This window comes from Elephantulus edwardii, unplaced genomic scaffold (genome assembly GCF_000299155.1).
Source record: "Elephantulus edwardii isolate Elephantulus edwardi_28Jun2011 unplaced genomic scaffold, EleEdw1.0 scaffold00207, whole genome shotgun sequence".
In the NCBI taxonomy this organism is placed as follows: Eukaryota; Metazoa; Chordata; class Mammalia; order Macroscelidea; family Macroscelididae; genus Elephantulus; species Elephantulus edwardii.
The window spans coordinates 4,575,039-4,593,850 of record NW_006399957.1 but is presented as its reverse complement, the minus strand read 5'-3'; the positions used below and the strand labels follow the sequence as shown (position 1 = coordinate 4,593,850).

General features: G+C 47.5%; 1 protein-coding gene across 1 annotated transcript in view; it reads right to left on the bottom strand.

Annotated features, from left to right (window-relative positions):
* Positions 1-5,550: 5,550 nt before the first annotated feature.
* LOC102844007 (cytochrome b5-like) overlaps positions 5,551-18,812 on the bottom strand; it is a 29,241-nt gene continuing 15,979 nt past the window's right edge. The window contains exons 2-5 of the mRNA XM_006897236.1: positions 15,015-15,143; positions 12,787-12,816; positions 7,414-7,448; positions 5,551-5,629 (exon numbers count right to left, since the gene is read on the bottom strand). Of these exons, the coding sequence (XP_006897298.1) occupies positions 5,551-5,629; positions 7,414-7,448; positions 12,787-12,816; positions 15,015-15,143 (273 nt within the window). The remainder of the gene's footprint in view (positions 5,630-7,413; positions 7,449-12,786; positions 12,817-15,014; positions 15,144-18,812) is intronic.

Below are 18,812 nucleotides of genomic sequence, written 5' to 3'. Positions count from 1 at the left end.
CTACAACAGTGTATCAAGCCGTTTTGTAACAGCTGTCACCACTGGGTGTGCTCCAGAAGATGTCACCTCAGGGCCATCCCGTGTGACAGAGCAGAACAGCCTCACAGAGTCTCCTATGCTGTGTTCTTTACGGAAGCAGGTCACCAGCTCTCTCAGGGAGAAAGAGAGTGGGTTCAAACCAGCGACCTTTCGCTTGGCTGCTGGGGACTGGATCGCTTGCACCAGGGCTCTCTGAACCCATTTTCCCTGAATGTAATATCTGGGTAACGATTAGCTCCTATTTTAGATGCAACTCTGAGTACCACGCGTACAGGGAGCTCTGGTGGCCTGGTGATAAGGAGTCGTGCTACCAATCCAAAGGCAAGTGGTTTGAACGCACCAGTTGCTTCACTGGAGAAACATGGGCAATCTCCTTCTGTGTGATTTACAGCCTCTGAAAACTCACTGAAGGGCCAGCTATGAGTCAGTTCTGACCTGATGACACATAACAACAGTTTCCTCACAAACCACTCTGAATAGCTCTGACCGGAACAATTCTGCCTTTAAATGACAGTGTCTGCGGCCCTGGTAAAACCAGGCCTTAGCCTATCGAATTGGCACTCTTTTTAAGGGGTGAGCAGGAACCCTGAGCTGAGGAGAAGGCTCATCAGTGGCTGTCAGGCACCACAGTCTCATCTGCAGAAACTCCATGTGGCATCACCACCATCCCAGGCCAAGAACAGGTCAAGTCATGTCCATGAGCTCAGAGACTTGACAAGACTCCAGGGGTTCTGGTCCTATGGTCTACCTATTCCTTTTTATACTTTCATTGAAATAAATGACTTGTCTTCGAAGAGGTGTACTCAGAGTGCTGCTTAAGGATTCTAAGACTTCATCTTACATACTTAGGACATTTTACCAAGAGCAGTTAGTCCTTAGAAAGGTACATCATGTTTGAAAAGCAGAGAGCAGAGGAGAAGACCCTCAGTGAAACAGACTGACACGGTAATGGCAACAATGAGCTTCCGCACAACAGAGATCGTGGGGATGGGGCAGATTTAGGCTTTGATCTGTTGGACACGGGGTCACAGCACACTGGACAGCACCTAACAATGCACACACATTATTAACTGGGACCTTCCAAAGCACCTGTGGAGACTTTACTGCGCCAAGGATATCTATCATCATCTTTGCCGTCATCCGAGGGACAGGCACTATTTTCTGATCCCTATCAAGTTCAGAAAGTCAAGGACTGAAGCACTTAATGATGAAGGTCAATGATACAGCCTACAGAACAAACAGATTATGCCTCACCATGAAGAAAATGAAAACCCTCACAACCGGATGAGTAAGAAACAGGAGAAGACTGAAGTTGTCCAGAGCGTCATTTTGCCAAGCAGTCATCCGAGAGGCAGCTACGGCTTTCTCCCTGCTCCCACAAACAAGAGTCAGGAAAATCAGATTCTTAGAAACAATTCCATCTCCATTACCCTGAAGCCAGAGAAACGCTATGGTACCTACTACCATCGAGTACTGCTCTTAAAAGGATCCTAGTAGAGGGTTCTGGACGGAGTGGGAGAGAACTCAACACCACAAAAAGGACAAGACTTACTAATCTGAGGCTGAGAGAGAGTGGTAGAACCCGAGACTCCCTGTCCTTTGCAACTTTTGGAACCTGGAACCACCTCCATGGCTCAACTCTCAGCCAGACAAGGGTCAAGTATGTAAGATTAAAAAAAAACCACCAGAGAGGTACTCACTCCTTTGAACCATCACTCCGACAAGGTCATTGCTGCTCTGTGATGTGGAGTTGGAGGCAATTCATAGCCGAGTCTCCAGCAGGCGCTCAGAGGTGGTAACTCACACAGACGGCCCACATTTCTCCCTCGGAGCAACTAGTGGATTCAAATCACCTGCCTTTGGTTTGGTCCTGCAACTCTTTATCCACCAGGTCACTAAAGTTTCCTCATACAAAATGCTGAGGGCAGTATTTGCCCAGAGAGAAGTCTCAGAGAGAAGGATAGGGCAGAAGGAAGAAGCAGGAAGCATGCTGCTACAGTGTGTTTGTTACGGTATCATAATTTGGTTTTGTGTCCACAACAAACAAGGAAGACCTCAGAATGAACACATTTGCACTATAGTGTTGGCCAAGAATACTGGATACACCAGGACTGCCACAGGATCAAACAAATCTGTCCTGGAAGAAATGCTCCTAGATTGTTCCTTACAGGGAAGGCAGGTGAGACCTCATCTCATGTAGCAGACGTGTTACCAGGAGGGCTCAGTGCCTGGAGGGCATTGTGCTTTCCTTCAGAAAGGTGGAGGGGCAGTAAAAGAGGACCCTCAATGTGAGGGGCAGACAGTGAACGCAGGCGTGACCGTGAGGACCCGCAGGCCTGGGAGCTGATTCCTTCTGTCACCCAGGAGGCTGCTGACTCGAGTCGGCCTGGTAACACAACCAACACCAAGTACAGTGGGCTGTGCCCACAACCCGGGAACCAAGGCAGCAGTGGGCTTGGCACTTACTTGTTGGCTGCATAAAAGGGTAGGGTACTACGTATAACCTTTTTATCCATATCAGATTTCCCAGTTGGTAGTCAGGAATGCCAATTTGTAGGCGGTTCCCAAGGCAAATTTGATCTCTATCAACGAATACTGCACAATTCCTTTGACATCACACTAAATGTTCTGTTTTCCGTATCAAGAAACGAATGGCTTCTTCGCGTTGGGATGTTTCCAGTGGTGGCTGTGAGGTCAGCACGAGCTGAGTGATACGTGGGTGTGTGGCGCCATTGGTAGAGAGCTTGCCTATGTGGGACGAAGGGAAGGGGCCTGCCCACCTGCTCACCCCACCCTTCACCTTAACTTTGAAGGAACTCCAGGTCAGCACCAAGACAGGGTCAACATCTGCACAAATTAACTTCAACATGATAACAAATGAATTCTTGACAAGAGGAAGGAAAGCAAAGGTTTTACCGGTGGTCTGACCTCCCGCTGGGACACACTGGTGGCAGAAGCCCTTAGTGACGTTAGCTAGGCTTGATCCTGGGGCAGAATGCGCCCTCGTCTCTATATCCCAACTGACTTCAGCTGCATGTATGACAAAAACCTATGCCCATCTGTCACATTCCTGATCTGACAAAGAGGGAGTACTCCCTAAATCCTATCACGTTTACACTTCTCCAACCCCGGGGTACATTCTAGAAGTGGAGAGGCTCACGCTGATGTCTGTGAAAGAACGACTGGTGATGGTAATGAAGGCAGTTCTGAGGGAGACTGTGGCTTAGAAACCCGTGGCCTGCCCCCACTACTAGACACCGAACGGTGAGCACCAGACAGCACGTGTTGCCCAGATGATGTCCAAGATCTGGCTGCTAAGAACCTGCTTCCTTTCCCTACTACTTTATTCCCTTAACTAACGATACCATGTTAACCGCTGAAGCTAGTTCTCTGTAATAGGACTCATGGATCCCCAAGAAGGTGCAGGGGCTTGAGACAACAGTCGGCTAAGACCTGCATGTTGCTTGAAGCTGTCGTTGGGGGGGATATAAGCTTACTCCACTCTGAGGATGCCAAGTCAGGTCTTTGTGGGTCTTCTAAGTTTTGGAGGGTGTTTATACACCCCTCGCCCAATGCTTGAGACCCCATTTACTGGCTGCTACAAGGGTGCCTCTTGGGGTTTGGGGACAGACATTGGAGTATTTAAAAAGGTCTAGAATGGGTAAATTAGAGACTGGAGTCACAAACGGTTCCTGTGACTAGCACAAAGAAGTGCCTAACTGCCATCAAAAGGTTGAAGGTTCAAGCTCGCCAGTGGTTCTGAATGAGGAACAAACTTCTCAAGCACAGCCTAGAAGACCCTGTGAGGCAGCTCTGCCATATGGGTTCACAGCAGACTGCACAGCACCCAGCGGGGGTCAGAGGGAGGAGGAGGGGTCATTTATGAGTTTCTGTTAAAGGTGAAGGAAATCTGGAATCAGGAGGTGGTCATGTGTACAATGTGCTGGAGAGAAGCAACACCACTGCATTATGGGCATCAAAACGGTGAAATGGCAAACACTCGGTTACAAAAATAGTTACCAAACCAAATAACAAGCAGTATGTTCCTCCTGAGTGAAGAAATCGTTCAGACAGTGCTTGCACAACATCTGTTGATAAGCTAAACGTCACTGAACAGTCCCCTGTAAAACAGTTTGCTATGTCATGTCACCTCAGTGTAATCTCTCTCTCACTCACACACTCACACACACACTCACACACACACACACACACACGTTGTTTTTAGCAGTTAGCTGGTACCTTTTTTTCCTAGTTGGTCATTAAATGTGTGTAATAGCTGCACATGTTAGCACTGCTGAGTGTTCACGCTGATGAATAAAACTCATAAGCTGTTGCTTCTAATCCATTATTAGAGGCATCATTTGTTTCAGGTGTATGTTTATTAAAGTCCAAACAGAGGATTTTTTTGTAGGCTCATTCTCCCCGTGCAATACAGTCTCCTCCCCAGCCCTTGTGCCCACATTCACTTCAGGTGACAGAGGAGGCGGAGGGGTGGATGCACATTGTTGATGATAAAAATCTATTCTCTGTAATAAGAAAACAAAATTCTGGGTCCCAGAGTTAAGCCATCTCTGAAGACCCCACTGCTCAGGTGGCCAACATGCCACAGGAATCAGTGCAGTTCACTGGAGTCTGAAAAATCCATCTCTCAAGTTTCCCTGTTCAAAAGCAAGAAGGGATGGAACAGAGGATGGTAAGCGGGAGACCAAATGACCAGGGCCCAGTGTGAACAGTGTGTGAGAGGTGAACAGCTGAGTGGACTCAGGGACGGGGCCTCGGCAGTGGCTTCTGTCAGAGGTCAGATTCCAAACGAACCATTCCCTCCCTCACGGTTCTGCATTTACAAGTGGAGAGTACACACAGAACTGAGCAGCTCTGCGGAAGGCTAGCTTCCAGCTGAGAGAAGGCGTGCGTGGTTCTCCGAGCTCACAGACGTGTTTATGTCATTAGTGTTCTAATCAGGGGGAGAGGGTCTCTTTTCTGGGTCCTGCAGGATTTCTGCTTCAGGGACAGGTGATTAGGAACCTCTGAGCTGTCATCCTGGGCATTTCTTAAGTTCTTTGGTGCAGACAGCACAATGGAAAACACGAGGTACCTGGTCTTTGATAAGGAATGAAAATGTGCAGGAGAGACACGAAGACTTCTCCCTCCTCTGCCACGTGACTGAAGGACTAGTCAGTAGACTAGCGACCTTGCTACAGGACCAGGGTCCCGAACACCAAAAACAAGGACACGACATGCCAGGCGGAGAGGCAAGCTTGGTGGGATATGTAATTGAGAAGGGTCAGGCTTAGCTCAAGAACTGAATTATGCAGTGAGAAACATGGACAGAACGCTGGGAGAGAGAAGGCACTGTAGAGGGAAGTCCAGAGGGGGCTGAACAGGACGGCTTCCGTGTGCACTGGAGGAGAAAGGGAGCAGCTGCGGCACCATCACCCTCAGAGGACGTCTGCTGTCCCAGCGGATGCTGCCCAGGCTCCTTGGGCCGGCTCCCCCGGCATCCGAGAGGCATTAGTCTGCTGTGTAGAAGTGGTACATCAGGGCCACGGCCAGCGCGGAGATGGCTGGGATCACCCAATTGGTCCACCAACTGCGGAGAGAGCGCGTGCACGGAGGGAGGTGAGGCCGGGGCTCGGAGCGCTTGAACCCCTGGAAAGACACTCTCGAGACCTCTCACCCCACAGAGCTGCTAGAAGTGACATGCCTGGAGACTGCCCTACGCTCCTGGCACCTGCGCTAGCCTGAGCCAAGATACGATACCAATGACCGCCCATCCGCCAAGACCCATTTCTAGAAATGACACAGAACCAAGATTCACTTCCCAAAGGCACTATCTATGAGTAGTGTCTTAACTAAAACCCCAGAGACAAAACCAGTGCCATCGATGTGATTTCGACTCTCAGTGACCCTCAGTGAGTTTCCAAGGCTCTAAACCTCACAGGAGCTGCTTAGCTTTCTTCCTCAGAGCAGCTAGAACCACCAACCTTTGGTTCTCAACACTGAGTTTGATCCCAAGTTAATGAAAAGGAATCCCCTGAGCACACTTGACGTGGTTTGCATATACTAAGAACTGGCCGGTGCTAGACTGAGGGGTACCGAGGTGCTCGATCTGGTGAGCTCGGCCGGCAGCCACACCAGCTTGCATGCTGAGCTGTGAGCCACGGTCACAGTGGATCATGACACCTGAGCTTGACCCCCGAGTTTCCCGAGGAAAACGATTTGTCATAGATTACTGTCCTGTCTTAAACTTTCAGGAGGCGGCCTTTAACCAAGACACCCCAGTGGTGTAGCGGCTAACCAAAAGGCTGGCAGCATGAACCCAGCAAGCATTCCGTGGGAGAGGCGGGCCATCATCTCAGACGTTCAGAGCCCAGGATACTCAGCAGAAGGTGGGGTCGCTCAGAGTCGCACCGGTCAATGACAGTGGCTCTGGGGTTTTGGTTTTCAATACTGGCTTTAGTATCTCTGTGTCGTAGACTCAAAGCACTAAGAAATGGCATCCCCATGCCACCTGGCCACAGCCCAACAACCTAGAGTCACAAAAATCCCTAATTTGGTTTGGTCCTGGGACACAGAATTTTGAACTGTTATCAGTGGTGGGTTTATCAAGGACAGGTATTTGAACCTATCATTTCTTACTAAAGAGAAATTAATGCACTGGTTTTAGAATCCAAATAAAGGCAGATAGGTACATAATTTTTGCCACAAACTCCTCAACCTTTAATACTTTTCATACAACCTCTCAAAATAAACATCACACTCAATTTCAGAAGGATTACAAGTGTCATTTTCATTTCAGTATGGTCTGTTGGAATTTTCTAGTTTCTTTAGAAATAAGTCCCACTGTCTGGGTGAAGTAAGGGGAAGTCCTGCATGATGGCTGTGGACAGGGCCAAACGCTTGGGTCAAAAGCAGTCACAGATGTCCAGGGGCAGGGCCTACGCCAGCCAAACCTAGTATCTACACCTGTGACAGTACTATCTGCCACTACTGTGTATTGTCATCAGGCCAGCTTATAAAAGGCACAAAGTTTTGAAAGGGAAATGTCATCACAGCAATCTAAGACCCTTAGCCCATAGGAGAGGAGGAGGGAAGGCGGGCGTGAGTGTGGATGGAAAGGATGGGGCACAGGCAAGACGCTACGTGGAGGACACGCAGGGCAGGGAGGTGTGGTTTCCCCAACACTTTCCTTGGGGCACTGCGATGGGGGAGGCCTGGCAGTTTGATGGAGCAAGTGCTCATGAGACTGGCCAAGACCTGGGCTGTGGACATCTCCTGACCCCAACAAGCAACAGGTGCCGTGGTCGGCCGAGGGCCTCAGTCCAATCTGACCTTCCAAACTAATGGCTTTTTAAACGGAAACACTCCACATACCTGGAATTCGAGTCAATGGTGGTAATAAGAGTTTCCTGAAAGACAGAAGAAACCACAAGGTTAAAGGGAAAGTCTGAACGTGTGGTCAATTGACCTTAAAAAAAGATCCCAAAGCTTTATTTTTTTACTGTACTTTTTTCTGCAAAAAAAAAAAATGCAAGGGAAAATTACTTCATGACTAAAATAATGAAAAATACTTCATTATTTTAGTTACACTCGTGTCACTAAAACACTAATTTCATAATTTTTATGAAGAAAATTTTTAAAGAAGTCTCAGTGTTTAAAGGACTTAACAGCAATACTTCACCTTGGTGACTTGGGAGAAATGTAAACATTAGTATATCATAGTCAAGACAGAGCCCCTAACAGGCGCCGGCACAGACTCTGACCCCCGCGCAGGCCCCAGCGCCGTCCTAGGGGGCTCTGTCTCTGGATGCTCCAGGGAAACAGCTTGGGCCTCCTTTCAACCCCCTGGGCAGTGACAGTGCCTGGACTCCATTAGAAGACATGTCAATGGTCAGAAAAGGCAAGCAGCAAGGGCTGTGGTTCACAGCTGTCACCCTGTGACCACTTCCCTGGGGTCCTTGAACTCGGCATTGCAGCCCTGGTGAGATGCCACGCCCTGTGATGGTCGGCCTAGGACCTCACACGGCGGGCCACCAGAAGTGCCACCAGACGTCCCTCCAGAGGCAGCGCTGGACCACTGCACCTTCCAGCCGGGGCTGCTTCACTTTCAGGACCTCAGACACGCTCTGCTCGCTGTGCCAGCAAAGAGACTAAAAACTGACTTGGAAAAACACACGCTTCCCTAACACTCAGTGGGAGGACTGGAGAAGGCGAGCCGACCCCAGCTCAAACACATGTTAGAAGCATTTTGTGAAATGTCACACCAGCCAAAGTGTTAGCAGTGCTTCAAACAGAGGACGGAGAGGGCAGCGTAAGGGCCTGGGAGCCCCGTCTCTGCTGAGTGCCAGAGCCAAGCCAGCGGCTGTCTGCAGGGGGCAAAGCGACACTCGTAAAGCGCCTGGATCTCAGCGAATGGGAGGCGAGGTGGGATGGGGAGCGGGCGAAGCAGCTGGGAGCCCACCAACCTTGGATGTCACCTCTAGGCTTCCTGACACGGTAGGGGAGAGAAATAGGTCAATGAAAAAGAAATCACTTATTGTCCTTCTTACCAGTGTTAAATCTTAGAGTCCTGAAAGAAACATGCGCAACTTCTTAATGGTTATTTTTTAACTTTTACTCAGATAAAATCAAATAGATAGACACCACTAGAAAGAATAAAAATGTATTATTCTGTTGTTAGAAGAAGCAAAAGAGCAGCCTGAGAGTGCTGGCTGAGGTAAATATATCACCACACCAGAAAGCCAGGAGAGCTCCTGGCCAGTGCAGATGGCTGACACTTGGCTGCAAGTTCACGTTCATCCAGAGGTCCGCAGGGAGCGGCACAGTGACACTGTCAAAAGAAAACAAGCCAAACAACACCCAACAGCAGCCAATGAAAACTCTGTGGAGGGACAGACAGGGCCGATTCGATGGCAAATGGAATCTTACAAGTCTGACTTAGAAAAGTAAATAGGGATCAGACAGGGCATGCTCTCTGCTCACCAGACGTGCAGACGTCTTCCCACGGAGGCTCACCTGCCCCATCTTCCTTCTTTATTATAGTATCCACGAACACTGACACCAATGCCGTGCTGAACACACCACCACCAGCAGGGCTGTGACCACCACCGCCTCCACTTCCACCACAGCTACTACCACCACTCCCATCACCACAACCAGCACTGCCATGACCACCACTACCTCCACCCCCACCCCCATGATCTTCTGAGGAGGTGACATGAACTTTAAAAAGCAAACCAACGCGAAATCGCATACATCTGGTACTATTTTTATCTACAAGGAAACAGTCAGTGGTGCCCAGGGGTGGAAGAGTCTGTGCAACTACCAAACACACCAACAATGAACAGGGCGAAGACTTGGCCATTTGTCCACTGTGTGACCTTGAGGGAATGGCACGTCTACTAGGGAAAGGCCAAGAGTTGAGTAAATGATGAACTCTACTCAGACACATGTAAACCCTGCAAGCTGCTGGCAGCCAGCCATGGCCTTTGCCACCCTTGTCCCTGCTCTGTCCGTTCCTTGTTTGAAAGATGTTCTCTAGTAAAACACTCCTGCTGGGATGACGGGCTCCCATCAGTCATCACTCTGCAACCTTCAGCTGTCAGGCCTGGCAGTGGGTGTGTGGCTTTGCACAGACACTCAGCGTGATTTGTCACAGAGTAGGGGACCTGTCTCACGAGATGTTGACTTTGACACCTGCCAGCACACAAAAGCCACTGGGGGTCTAACAACCTCCGGGGAGAACTGTGAGCTTGTCTCACTGTCACACTGTGAGGTGCAAATAACACATGCCATCTATGTTTGTTTGCCACCTGCCCACCCCCACCTCATATTTTTGTTAATTTGATGTGCTTTTAATTTTTTATGTTCCAGTTTAAAAAAAATGGAATAGTAACAATTTTGAAAATACCTTTGGGTGCAGGGAATGTAGAATGCATGTTATTTGCATTAAAACAGTTAAAATGTTAACTGCACATATCCATGAAAGTCCCTTTAAATCAGCAGCCTGAGGCTAGGCTTGAGACGCTGTCCTGCTGGTCTTTCTGGTGGGTCTCATTTCATAAGTGAGCTCAATTTCTCAGCCGCAGCCTGTAGGAGAAAGATGGGCCACCTTCTCCCGCTGAGGGTGACAGCCATGGACACCCAGAGCATGGGCGTTCAGAGTCAAAATCAGCTTAACGGCAAGGAGGCTTTTTATGGTCAGTATTGCAAGAATCATGAGTAGTGGGCAGAGGTCTGTCTGCAGACAGATGAGTCTTTGTCATTGTTTATGGTTGTTATGTGCCACTGAGTTGCTTGTGGCTCACAGCAACCCTACGTACAACAGCTCTGACCTGCTCTATCTTGAGCCAATTTCATTGTGTCTGACAATACCCGCTCCCATTACCTTAGTCACTGAATCAATCCATCTCATCTGGGGTCTTCCTCTCTTGCACTGTCCCTCCACCCTTCTAAGCATGATATCCTTCTCCAAGGTCCCTCCTGGCAACATGCCCAAAGTATGTCAGAAAGAGCTTCAAAATCCTTGCGTCAAAGGAGCAGCCTGGTCTCACCCTCTCTGGGATGGCCCTGTTCTCTTAGCAGTCCCTGGTATATTCAATACTCTTCTCTAGCACCACAATTCAAAGGCTTCGATTCATCTATCAGCTGTAGTCACTGTCCAGCCCTCTGAAACATAGCAAGAGTGGGCACAGACATATTCACACACAACAAAAGAACTGCCGACGGACAGGACTGTCCTCTGCTAAACTGGCAGCACAGGAAAGACAAGTTCAGAGAATGCTCATTTGGGCTCTTGCATCTCTAAGAAAAACAGTTAAGTCCTGGTCTCACTTTCCTCCACTTGGCTTGAATTAGGCAAAGACACAACAGAGGAAGAACCATGTTGGACACTCAGTTACTGGGAGGAAGTGGAAAGCGTTCTGTTACAATGTGTGTGATCTGGGTCAAAATATGTATGAATAGGAAGTCAATCTGTTCTGCAAACTGTCGCTCAAATCACAATACAAAGCTGACGAGAAAGGAAACACTCCCAGGGTGGATCAGTTTGTAAAGTTCCTCAAGAGTTAAAATCATCTGTGCTGAAAAGTTAGCACAATTCTTAGAACTGCTGTCATCTTCAGGGTCAGCAAGGTGACTCGGTATTTCCTGCAAAAGATACGCCGTCTGAGAGTAACGTCCCTGGACGCAGCGACACAGCACAGTCTTCTCCAGAGCCAGGCAAGCTCTCCTCAGGTGGGGAGCAAAGGTCACGTTCAACATGGGACACGCTGTCTCCAAAAGATCCAGAGCGTGCAAGGGAACAGCACTCATGTCAGAAAATGACACACAGGCAGGAAACGGTCTAGCAGGCTGCACTGGCCTGGTATGCTGTGTGAGTTATCACGCACAAGTTCCCAAACTCAACAAAGAGGCTCTGCATTTCAACAAAGGGGCCATCACGCCAAGACTGACCCCTTAGGCCTCATCTCTCTTCAACGGCACTTTCCGACTCTGGTCCTGATGGTTAGAGACATGCTGTAGGTTCAAATTCACACCTGGGCTATCCACAGCACCCTTTACAACTAGGATTAGATAACTCACACCACAGTTGTTAGTGCACTCCAGACCCGAGAGGAGAAGTACATGTCTTCCATGACACACTACAAGGAACCAGCACACCTGCATCCAGTACAGAACCTCAGCTGTTCAAAGAGCACCCCAAAACCTCTGAGGTCAGGCGAACTGACAGCAAGGGTTCAGAGCTACTGCCGCTGAGGCACCTGACAGTTCATCTGTCATGTGTCTGAGGAGCTGACAACAGAGAGGCTGCACTCCCTTCACAGGAAAAGCAGCGCTGCACGAGGCTTTCACAGCACTGTCGGGGCAGACATGACCTTGACAGTGAAAAGACTGCAATGATTGCTTAGCCTCTGCTCTACCTTAAAGATAATGTCTTGTCAGCAGCAGCTGCTGGTGAAGTGAGGTCGGGAGGTCGGGCGTTAACATTGCCCGCTCAGTGCAGCCTTTCTGTTACATGTGCTCTAACAAAACCAAAACCCTAAGTGGAAACATGAAAACGGCACGTTCCCACTGCTGTCTGTCCTGAGCAAAACTACTTGTCATTTCCAGACACCCTGGCCAATCCCTTCTGACCATGTCACCAATCCTTTCTATGGATTTACCTTCAGACAGAAGTGAGATGGACAGACAATAAAGAGCTGGTCCACTAAAATGTTTAGTGTTACTATTTCCAGAATGATTTCCTTCTCCCAAGGGAAACACATAAAAAAGTTATTATTTCTTTTCATTCTCATTACCTTTGTCCAGCAAGTATTTACTGAACATCTACTGTGTTCTTGAGACATAAAGGTGAAGACATGGTGGTGTCATCAAAAAAGTATACAGTGAGACCTTTACCAATCAGATATTTTTAAGTTTTTTGAAAATAAGGACTGAGTGAGAACACCCAGATAAAGAGCACAATCGCTATTCAAAAGGCATTCACTGCTAACAGTAAGTGTTGTAAGTACTGAAAATCCCACGAAGACAACATACAAGCTATCCAAATAAAATATACTAACTGCTCTACTCAATTAAAACATTTTATTGGCCCAAAAGGTAACATACTTCTTGTAGCACAATAAAAGGGGGCGGGCCTCAGCTAAGTAGATGAAACCTTGTATTACCTCTGGCCCCAGTGTGACATGTATAAAATACAATGCAATGATACCTACAGCCATGGAGACAGTGGAGAGGGTCACTTACCGAAGGCTTGACTAGCTTTGATCTGTCATCCTGCAAAAAGGAAAAAAAGAGTGCATGTTAAAGAATGAAATCATATCACACAGTGTACCATGCTTTAAGAGCTTCCTTCTTAGGAGATTTTAAAACAAACAAAACCTCCAATGAGCCATCTGAGTCCACGGGCTCTGATCTGTCTGGGATTAAGGGGCCCTTTCCCTTTACAGCCCCTCTGCAGAGCCAGTGTCGTGACTGCTGCTGGCACGCACCCACAGTTCCTACACTCGGAGGGGATCGTGCATTCCATGGAGCCTCTGATCCCCAGATACTCCCCTTTCCCTTCACAATCCCGCTCCTTCGTGTGATCGCCTCAGAGAATCCTCAGTCTGTCTCCTGATGACGAGACAATGAGCGTCTTATCCTCTAATCAAGTGGGACAAAGGCGAACCCGCTGCAGGCGAGTCCAGCAGAATTAACTGCGCCGGGGCCAGAAAACCCCAGGCTCTGGAAGGGAACATGTTTTAACAACTTTAAGGGCAGGCCTCTGATGACCACTACACCATGGCTATCCAGTGCTGGAAATGCAGATGTCTGGGCAAATGCTTCTTTCTAGCAGCGTCTCAAAGCAGCATCCCTTCCCTGCCCCCAGCCCCCAAAGGAGGTGGGGGGAACCGAATTCCTCCCAATGAAGTCATTCTAAAATAGCTTCCCATTTCCTGGCCGTCCACAACAGGCTACGTGACTTCTGCCATGGGCTTCTCGGTCTGTGAAGGTGGTCTGCTTCTCTCCAGCAGCTCTTTAAGTCCCTGTGGGCTTGTTCCTCACCACCCACGTGTCATAGTGGTGGCCAGGGAGAGCGGACAGGACCATGGGGCCCACCTGTTCATCCACCTTGCAGGCACTGAACAGTCACCTAGGTCCTTGTGAGGTTTTGGGCTGTCTACTTACTCCTCATGTATCAACCATCTCATTAGCCAACATTTCACATTTATGGCCACGGTAAAATAGTCTGCATCGGGCCATGCAGTGCACTGTCAACAAGCACAGAGCAGGGGTACACACTGAGAGGCCAGCAGAGTGAGTGACGCTGGCTGGGAGGTTGAGGCTGCGTGTCAGCGTGGCGGGGCCGGGATTCTCAGTGGCTCTGAAGTTACCTGATGGTAAAGCTGTCCTCCGTTTTGTGATCTCATGTGACATCCCTCATGTTTCCATTTATACAATGATCTAGTCTTTGGAACCTCACCTGTCATTAGTGGGGAAAGGGTGTGTTCCTGATAAGCAAAGTTAACAAGACTAGGGAGGTTCCGCAGAAGGGCCTACGGGCAGAGGAAAGCTGTGGCCACAAAAAATCTAAAACAGCTCAATATTTCCCAAAAGCTAGCGCATGAATCAATACCAAAGACATGTTATAAAAAAATCCCAAATTGAGGGACTGGAGAGCATTATGCTGAGTGAACTAACTCAGTCCCATAAGGATAAATATTGTATAAGACCGTTATTGTAAAAGCAATATAAGGATCCAGGAGGGGTGGGAGAGGCTGGAAGCAGAGGGATGTGGATGTGCAGGGGGAAGAGGGGATTAATCATTGGGTTGTACAATTTGATGGGGGATGGATGAGGGAAATTCAAAGAATTTGTTTGAATTTGTATTAGAATTTTGTAAATAAAATAGTAAAAAAAAGTCAGCTTGGGGAGGGGGAAGGGACGGAGAGGGGGTAAAATGTGCAACAATGAATGAATGAAAATTCAACTTTTTAATAAACTTTTGTTAAAAGGACAATTAAAAGAAAAAGTTTTATTTAAAAAAAAAATCCCAAGTAAAGCAGGAAAAAGGTAGACTATGTGTGGCTAGGTTCTACAAATAACAGAACTTGTTCAGGCAACAAAACTTATTTTAAAAATTTTAAGATCATTTAGTACTAAAATATCTCTAAGCTCATGCAAGTGGAAAATGGTTGCATAAGGGAAACACTGCAATAAAAGCTGCTATCCCCCTAGCCTTCTGGAATGGGCCACCACGCAACCTGCCCCAACACAGGCGTGGGGCCGGGGGATTCCACCAGTAAAACACAACCAATGCATCAGTCAAAGAAATTTCTGCTCAATCTATGAAAAAATGAATAATGTTCCAAATTCAAGAGGAGTGTTTTTATTCTTCTTTTCGATCTTCATATATATGTCAGTCTGTCTTAGGCAAGGTTAACCAACAGGCTCAAAAATAAGTAAGAAAAGTTCTCCAGAAAGATACTTACAGGGTGAACCTCCCCGATGATGTACGCCTTGGACATCTCCCGAGCATCTGTGGAGTGCCCAACGTCCTCGAAGTTCTCAGTAGCATCTCCACCCGCTTGCTCCCGTAAGACTTCTTCCCCACCAGGATGCTGCTCAAAGGATGAAAAGGCAAATATTGTTAGAAGGAAATGGCCAGTTAATCTGACCAAAGAGACTGCCCCAGACGTCAGAGATACGATATATGAACGTGACCCGGCTACACTGCAGATTAAAACAATAAATACTTGGAAAAGGGCATCACTCCTGGAAAGGTGGGGGAGGGAGAGCGAAAGAAAGACCTTCAACCAGGTAGAATGACACAGTAACTTCAGCAATGGACTTGAGTGTGTCAGAAACTGTGAGGCTGACACAAGATAAGACACAGTTCAGATCTGTTGTTCATAGGGTCACTAAGAGTCCTACTCAATGCGATGGCACCTAGCACCACCACACGGGAATATTACACAGAAAAGAGAACCACAGAGAAGAGAAGTGAGTTGCTGACATTTGCTGTGGCATGAATGAAGCTTGAAAAGACAATGCTGAGTGAAAAAGTCAGGCACAAAAGGGCAAATATTGTATGAGGGCAGCTACATGAATTATCTACAATAGGAACTGCAGAGGGACCAATTTTATCCAGGGATTACACAAAGTAAAACGTTACCTCTTCAGGGGTAATGACTTTCTACCACATGCAACTGGACAATGAAAAAGGAGCTGGAAGTATTCAAAGTGTGGTATTGGGAAGGATATTGAATATACCCTTGGCATGCTCAAAGAAATAGTCAAAATGCATTTCAGAGGAAAAAACATGGTAAGGTTTGTTGCTGTTATTAAGTGCCATTGAGTCATAGATGATTCATAGTGACCCTACGAATGAAAGATCTGAGCACTTATATAACTTTAATGATTTCTCCAAGTTCATTGGGTTTCCAGAGGCAAGCTATTTCAGAAGTGGATGCCACTCCTTCTTCCAAGCTTGTTTTAATCGGGGAGCTCCACCAAATACTGCCCACCATAGGTGGCCATTATCGCATTTGACACATCAGTGTCACAGTGTTTAGCATCACAGCAACCACGAGTTACCTCTGTACAGCAAACGGACAGATCAGACTACACAACTTAGAACAATGTTTGACCAAAAACAAGTAAAACCAGGCCCAAGAACCGCAGATTAAAATCACCCACCTTTAGCTTGGTAGCATCACTCACTGCCCACTAGGCCAACTGAGCTCTATGTGGTTGTTAAGTGCTGTCAGGTAGGTTTGCTTAATTTGGACACTCATTGTCACTGAGTATGAACTAACTCATAATTGACCCTCCAGTGGGTTTTCAGTGGCTGTAATGCATACAGAGGAGACTGTCCATCTATCTTCCATGAAGCAGCTGGTAGATTTGAACTACTGGACTTTGGATTGATCTCACAACTCCTTACCTGCTAGGCCACCAGAACTCTGCCAAAGAAGGCTTGGCCTTTACTTAGCATCAACAATCTCTCCAGACGTCACCACCAGAGCTCCCTTATTTTGGACATGTCATCAGAAAAGATCAATCACTAGAGATAGACATGCCAGAGAAGTCAGAGGTCAGCAAAAAATGAGGGTGATCCTTAATGAGGCAGACAGCACAAAATCTCTATCAAAGGACTCAAACATGAGGAAAATTACAAGATGATACAAGGTCTACATTTCATTCACTATACAAGGTCATGGTCAAAGTCAGAAGAGACTGTGCAGCAACTAACAACAGCAGAGTTTTTATCAGGAAAGCTGTGGAAATGGATAGTGGTGATGATTAAAATCACACAGAGAGTGTAATTAATGCTTCATAATGCATTAATGCAAATGTAAAAATACAAAGGTTTTGGTAAATTTATATTCTACCACAGTAAGATTTTAAAACTTACACAGATCATATTAAATTTCCTTTTAGAAAATATAATAGAATCTTTCTCCAACAGTAAGGTGTTAATTTACTCTCTGATATTCTACTCTTTTGGTAATAAATACCCTTTTCCGCTTTTCCACCCCCAAAGCCACTGCCTTCGAGTCAGTTCTGATTCCGAGGGACACTACTGCACAGACCAGAACTGCCCATGGGCTTCTCAGACCTTGCATCTCTATGGAAGCTGCCGGCGGCCTCATCTTTCTCCTCTTTTCCTCAGAATGGCAGCAGTGACAGCCGAACATATCAGCAACTGTGCCCCCAGCGCCAATAAGACCAAGTGTATCCTGGCTCATGTCAACCCTCCACTGGATTTCTGAGGCTGTAAATCTTTATGGGAAGAAATTACCCATCTTTCTTTCACAAAACTGGAGCATCCGAACCACCAACTGCTGGGTTTGCAGTCTAATATAGAATGCACTATGCCACCAGGGCTGTCTAAATCACCTATAAAAACCCAGTGAAGAAGCAAGACCTATCTGCTCGGCATAACTGTCCACAGTCAGTTGTTAATGTCTTCCAGAAATGGACAGTGAGAACATGCACACACGTGTGTTCAACACATATGCACCCCCACACACAGACTCGTACACACCAACGATCCTCAACATGCTACAGAACCGTTTTCTGCTGTTCTACACACAAGGACAAGAGGCGTCTGTGCTGCAGTGACAGCATCCAACAGTCCTCTCTGTAGGTGGAGGGAGTACGTGTGTGAAAGAGAGAGACAGACAGACAGGGAAAGGATGCTTCTCAACAGAGCAGGATCTGGGAGAGACCCGGTGTCACAAAAGGCCCCCAGCGTGCCTCCGCGAGTCAAGCAGAGAAGCAGCAGGGCCCCAGGAACTGTATCTCGGGTAGCACACCCCTCCAAGCTAAGGAGGCTCAGGTAGTGGGGCCACTGCTAGAACAACTGTCCTGGAAGGAAAAGCTTTGACTCATCCAAGAAGTTGAAACAACATAAAAGCAGAAGGTGGCTAGGGACCAAGGGAGTCTCCTGCGTGGCCACTTTGGGATCAAGTCCGACCTGCTCCGCCCTCTTGGTAGCCCTGGAGGGTGAAGACGTGAGAAGGCTTGACTGTGGCAGAGGCTTGCACAACACCACTTGTTTCAGCTTTTACTGCTCCTTTTTATTTATATGCACTTAATATAAGTGAACAGCTTTGTGGTGTTTGTCACTGTTCAACAAATACTAAAGGCCTGAAGCAGTTATTTAAACTTTTCAGTTCACTTTTGAAAGTGAGATATTCTGCTGTAATTATACTTGTGAAATAGAGGACTTACCAAAGTCAGGGCCTCCCACAGCATAGGGAATACAAAGAACAGTCAACGAATGGTACCCCAAGATTCAGGGAAGAAGAGGTCCCTTGCCAGTGGGGGATTGGCATCAAAGAGCCTTGGTAATAATGAATGACTGACAAGCATGTGAGGGTCTCAGACAGCCCACCCCTCCCTGCTCAGGACCTGGGGATCTCGAGGTCCAGGTCTGTCTCCTAAGAAACCCAGGAGCAACATCAGGAAGAAAGTATCACAAACTGGAGAAATTCAATATCCAAAATTATTTAAGCAATGAACATTTACTGTCCTTTGGAGGAAGCCAACAGAAACACGTTTGGGACATGTTCCTAGCAGAGGCTGTTCCTTGGAAAGGTGGTCGGCAAAAGAGTGGAAGATTGACACGGTGACTGCAGCAGTGGGCTCAAGTGTATCAGAGATAGTGTATCAGAGACATTCAGGACAGCACGGCACTGGACAGGATTCAGGTCTTTTGTTCACTGGGTCCCTGTGAGTCCTACTGAACTTGACGGCACCAACAACAACAGAAACAAGCTCAG